The sequence below is a fragment of the Gekko japonicus genome, unplaced genomic scaffold (genome assembly GCF_001447785.1).
Source record: "Gekko japonicus isolate JY-2015 unplaced genomic scaffold, Gekko_japonicus_V1.1 scaffold632, whole genome shotgun sequence".
Classification (NCBI taxonomy): domain Eukaryota; kingdom Metazoa; phylum Chordata; class Lepidosauria; order Squamata; family Gekkonidae; genus Gekko; species Gekko japonicus.
In genome coordinates this window covers 154,925-160,924 of record NW_015172025.1, presented here as the reverse complement: position 1 = coordinate 160,924, position 6,000 = coordinate 154,925, and the positions used below count along the sequence as shown (strand labels likewise).

At 50.0% G+C, this 6,000-nt stretch overlaps 1 protein-coding gene across 1 annotated transcript in view; it reads right to left on the bottom strand.

Moving 5' to 3' along the window:
* Positions 1-506: 506 nt before the first annotated feature.
* Positions 507-6,000, bottom strand: part of SIRT6 (sirtuin 6) — a 64,971-nt gene continuing 59,477 nt past the window's right edge. The window contains exon 10 of the mRNA XM_015420527.1: positions 507-1,257. Within this exon, the coding sequence (XP_015276013.1) occupies positions 928-1,257 (330 nt within the window). The 3' untranslated portion in view covers positions 507-927. The remainder of the gene's footprint in view (positions 1,258-6,000) is intronic.

Below are 6,000 nucleotides of genomic sequence, written 5' to 3'. Positions count from 1 at the left end.
CGGCGCGATCACACAAGCGTTTAGTGTTTGTGTGCATGTGCAGTTTTGCGGAGCAGCACTGCTTTCAGTTTCGTGTTTGAGCGCATGTGCTTACGAAAAACATCTGGTTTGTGACGGGATGTGGACGGGCGCCGGATGCCATGGGATACTAGCGCTCCCGCAATCAGACGCCCGCCTGTGCCGCGCGTTTTCCAGATAGTAGTGCACTTTCCTTGGTACTTTTTAACTCCGCATCTTCAGCGGGATGCCACAGGTTGGCCACGGGTGCGCTACACTTCCCAGATGTTGCGGTGTGATCGCGCCCCAAAAATCCGCCCAACATTCATGCCTTTCGCGCGGCAAATTCTCCATGTGACCGGGGCCTAGGACTTTCAAGTTGACAATGACTTAGATAAAAGTGAAACCAAGAAGTTTGTAAACTCTTTAACTTGCCCTAGACTGTCTTGCTGGCCACTCTAGTTAATCCCCACCTTTAATATTATTTTAGAAGAAAAGGTCCAGCTGGTGAGTTCCCCAGGGTCAGGAAAGGGTGGACTGGTGAATGCCCATTTAAAATCAGATGAACTCAGATTTGAGATCTCCGGTCTTTAATTTGCAAGTTTCTATGTTTTGCTTAAAAAACCCCAACCCAGAACAGAATAGGGAAATGGCTGAGCAGTCGCTGCTGAGTGAGCCATTTTGGTTATCTTTGACGTTCGGTCTGCAAAGATAATGATGAGTAAGTGTCGTGTGGCTGAGCCAGGACTTCTCTGCCCTTCAGAGAGAGGCACAAAGGGACATGCTTGCAAACTCATGGGGTGGGAACTCCCAAATGAAAAAAGAGATGGGAAAGGAAAATGTTTTTTTAAAAAGTCATATAAAGTTGAATGCCCAAAAGTTTCTAAGATGTATACAGACAATACTGAAAACAGACACACAAATACTTGATCAAGTGGGCGGTGGTTCCGTTTTAGTGCGTTTGGCTGCGTTCGGGTTGCTGTCCAGTGGGCAGGATTCATGCTTCAGAGAAGCACTGTGCTCCTGGCGTGCAGGCTTGGGGCTCTCCTCTGTGCCGTTGCAGTATGAAAGGGGCTCCTCTTTACTCAGGAACTTAAAGTCTGTGCTTGGTTTTGCCCGCGGTTTGGACTCTGGGATCTCAGCGCTCTCCTCTACCACACGTGGCCCCGTCCACTCAGGAATCTCCAGTTCCAGGTGCTTCATCAGCTTCGTCATGACCTCGTCCACATAACCATGAATCCGCAGGTCAGCGTGCTTGTCCTGAGATCAACAGATGGGAATTAGGAAAAAATGTAACTCTGGGTTGGCTGCTGCCATTTTTCATTACTGAATTTTTGGCTTCTAACTGATACATGTTAACAGTCCTGGAGATCTGCACCGAAAAGTGGAAAAAAGTATCTACATATTTAATAGTGACGTCTGGCCCCCATCTGCGGATACCAAAATCCATGGACTGGGGCCACCACAATGATGCAAAAGAGATTTTTTCTTCAAACTTGGGGGACCCCCTAGGTTTGCACAAAAACCTGAATTCCTAACAAAAATATATTGGGGAGGGGGGTTAAACCCCCCCCCCAACTGTCAGAACAGACAATGCATTTACCAGCAGAGCTGCTGGTGGCCGCTGCAAGGAGCCACTTTGGGCTCAGCCATTGTAGTGGAGAAGAAGAAGAGATTGGATTTATACCCCGCCCTTCACTACCCAAGGGAGTCTCAGAGCAGCTTACAAACTCCTTTCCCTTCCCCTCCCCACAACAGACACCCTGTGAGGTAGGTGGGGCTGAGAGAGCTCTGACAGAAACTGCTCTTTTTCAAGGACAGCTCTTATCAGATCTATGGCTTGCCCGAGGTCACCCAGCAGCTGCGAGTGGAGGAGTGGGGAATCAAATCTGGTTCTCCCAGATTAGAATTCGCGCACTTAACCACTACACCAAACTGGAGGATACCAGAAGCCATGCCAGGCTCAGCCACTGTGGTGGAGGATGCTGGGAGCTGCTCCTGGGCACCACCACTGCAGCCACCAGGCTCAAAGGTGGGTGGGGAGCCCAGAGCCAGACAGGCTAGGCAATGGGGGGGAGAGAGAATGGGATTCACCCTCTGCAAATCTCACGTGCCCCCTGCTTGTCTTAATAAATCCCAATGGTGCCCAGTGTGTAGACTTTCTGGTTCACCACAGTGTTGAACAGGACCCTGGGCCAGGTGGGCATCCTTGGTCTGATCCAACATGGCTGTTCTTACGTCCATATAAGGCTATCTTTAAAAAATAAACAAGTCTGGGGTGGTTGACGAAATAGGGTCCAACTCAGTGATTTTTAATTACTTCACTTATATACCCTGCCTTTCTACCCAGTTGGGGACACAATATGGTTTACATCATTCTCCAGTTTTACCTCACAACAGCCCTGTGAGGTAGGTTAGGCAGAGAGAGAGAGAGAGAGAGAGAGAGAGAGAGACTGGCCCAAGGTCACCCAGCGAGCTTCCATAGCAGAGGGAGAGGATCTGAACACCACACCACATTTTCCCCCCAGCTGTCATTTTAAAAATTAAGTACACCACTAGCCCTTTTTTTACTGGCAGATCTAAGGGCTGGTAATACAGATTATAGCTGAACCACTGCCTTCAGTAAGAAGTCAGCCTGGCCCTGTCCGTCAGCATTCTGTTCGACGAGAACAAAATTGTTGCGATGACCGACAAGCGGTTTTTATTTTTAAATTAAAAAATGATCAAAATATCCATATTTAAGAACATTAAAACCTACTGGCTAGCTATATTAGGGTTGGTGACTGTGGACAATACTATGGTGCATATTTTATACCATCTGTTCCTATAAGTGGGCTCCTGCTATGTCATACTTGCTTTTGTTTAACAAGTCATGAGAAGAAGAACAAGAAAAAGAAGAGATTGGATGTTTACCCCATGGCCCTTCACTATCTGAAGGAGTCTCAAAGCGGGTTACAATCCCCTTCCCTCCCCCTCCCCACAACAGACACCCTGTGAGGTAGGTGGGGCTGAGAGAGCTCTCTCGAGAACTGCCTTTGAGAGAACAGCTCTGAAAGAACTTATGACTGACCCAAGGCCACACCAGCAGCTGCAAGTGGAGGAGTGGGGAATCAAACCCGGTTTTCCCACATTACAGTCTGCGCTCCTTACCACTACACCAAACTGGCTGTGCTTCACCTCTGGTTGGTTTTCCAGATCTCTACTCGTCAAATGCCTCTTGCATTGTCTTTTGGATGTCCTGCGCTGTTGATGGTGTTGATCTATTCTATGCAACCCACCTTAAGTCTCAGTGAGAAAGGGAGACTGTCAAGAACGTAAATAAATAAACACATAAAATTCGGACTCTGGATTCTTTAAGTACATAAGAGAAGCCCATGTTGGATCATGCCAATGGCCCATCCAGCCCAACACTCTGTCACACAGTGGCCAAAAATACCAGGTGCCATCAGGAGGTCCAGCAGTGGGGCCATAACTCCAGCAAGCCCTCCCACTGTTGCCCCCCCAAGCACCAAGAATACGGAGCATCCTTTGCCCCACACCGAGAGTTCCTATCTATACCTTGTGTCTAACAGCCACTGATGGACCTCTGCTCCATATGTTGATCTAATTCCCTCTTGAAGCCGCCCATGCTTGTAGCTGCCGCCACCTCCTGTGGCAGTGAATTCCATCTGTTAATCACTCTTTGGGTGAAGAAGGACTTCCTTTTATCTGTTCTAACCCAACTGCTCAGCAATTCCAACCACCCTCTGCCTACGCCACAACATTTCTGTCTACGGGTCTAGGGAAAAACAGGTTGCTTACCTATAACTGGTGATCTTCGAGTGATCTGTGCATTCACACCCATGAGATTCAATGCGCACATGCTGGATCGATCGGCATTGTAGCAAGCTCTTTAATGGATTTTCGCACCCAGACCTCGGGCATGCACAGGAACCCCACTGTGCATGCCCAGAGGGGTGGGCGCAGACATCCCGCCAGTTCCTTCAAACCGCCGCAAATCAACCCCTATGGAAAATGTAGAAGCTGACCGCAGCGGGGAAGGAGGGCGGGTGGTGTGAATGCACAGATGACCACTCGAAGATCACCAGGTACAGGTAAGCAACCTGTTTATCTTCGACGTGGTCTCTGTGCTTCACACCCATGGGAGATTAGCGAGCATTGGCCTACCTGGAGGAGGGTGCTGGCAGGTCCTTACTGCGTAGCCGAAGATAGAATGTGACATCCCATGTTGGTATTAGAGTTCTTCCGGACGTCTAGGGTGTAGTGCCTGATGAAGGCATTAGGCGTGGCCAACGTAGCAGCTTTGCAAATGTCCGGCAGTGGAAGCTGCAACAGCTCGGGTTGAATGGGCCCTGATAGGGCCAGACAATGGCTGTTTGGCGATCAGATAGTAGAGGCGGATGAGCCCCGCAATCCACCTTGAGAGGCGCTGAGCCGTGATGCGAGTCCCCAGCCTTGCTGATGTGTACGAGACGAACAGTTGGGAGTCACGTCTCGCTGGGCGGGTTCTGTTCAGGTAGAACAGGAGTGCACGCTTCACATCCAAAGTGTGTAACAGTCTGTCCTCTGAGGATGTCGGAGCCGGAAAGAAATCCGGGAGGAAGACCTCTGCCTGTAGGTGGAATTCTGACACTACCTTTGGCAGGAACGAGATGTCAGGGACGAGGCGGACGCCATCTGGCAGAAAAGACAAGTAAGGAGTGTCATGTCTGAAAGTCAGTATTTCTCGAACTCGCCTTGCAGAGGTGACAGAAACCAGAAAGGCCGTCTTCCACGACAGAAATTTCATTTCGGAAGTTGCGAGTGGCTCAAAGGATTTCCTCGTGAGCTGACAAAGAACTAGAGGAAGGTCCCAGGGAATGAGTTTTGACAGGAGGGTAGAGATGCAATAAACCTTTTAAAAAACGTTTTGAAAGCGGATGTGAAAGCAGTGTGCACCCATCAACTTGAACATGGTAGGCCGAAAGTGCGGCCAAATAAACTCTTAACGAGGAGTGAGAGTCCCGAGTCAGCAAGGGACAGGAGGAATTGGAAAACTTTCTCAAGACCCACGGAGGTGGCTCGAGAAGCATTGTCACCCAAGGAGGAACAGAACCTTTGCCATTTGTAATGGTAGGACTTCCGCGTGGTAGGCTTTCTTGCGTTTAATAAAATGTTTGCTACGCAGGTGGAAAAGCTGTTGACGCTATTCTCCAGGCCGTCAACTTTATCCGTGACACGTCATGGTACAGAAGAGGAGAGTTGGACAGGAAGAGGAGGTCCTGTGCCGGAGGGAATTGATGGTAGACCCCTGCTGACAACTCGAGGACGGTCGAGAACCATGGTTGCCTCGGCCACCGCGGGGTTATTAAGATGCAGTCCGCTCCGTCTCTGATGATTTTGCGAACCACTTTCAGAAGCAGGGGAAAGTGGAGGGAACAGGTAAAGAAGGCCTGTGGACCACGGATAGAGGAGACCGTCTCCTAGAGACTGTGGATCCCTGCTGCCTCGACCACAGATCAAAGGACATTTTTCGTTGGCTCTGAAAAACATCTACTTGGGGAACTCCCCACCTGCGTAAGAGTGGGAGGAGATAGGTTGGATTCATCTCCCACTCGTGAAGGCTGAGTCCTGCTCGACTCGGATGGTCCGCCTGCACGTTCATGTGTCCAGGGATGTCTGTGCCTACGAGGAAAACATTGTTGGCGATGCAAAGGCTCCACAACTGGATGGCAAGGTTGCAGAGGCGTAGGGAGACAGTGCCCCCTTGCCTGTTGACATAGCTGAGTGCAGTAGTGTTGTCCGTGAGGACCATGACACATTTCCCTTTGATCACAGGTAGGAAGCTGGTGACAGCATACTGTATTGCCAGCAGCTCCAGGAGGTTTATGTGCCGGCTCCTCTTTTACGCGTCCCATTTGCCTCCAACACAAAGGCCCATTGTGTGGGCACCCCAGCCCGTCAGGGAAGCATCCGTTGTTAGGGTGATTTGGGGTGACGGAAGATTCCAGGTGCTCCCTGGAA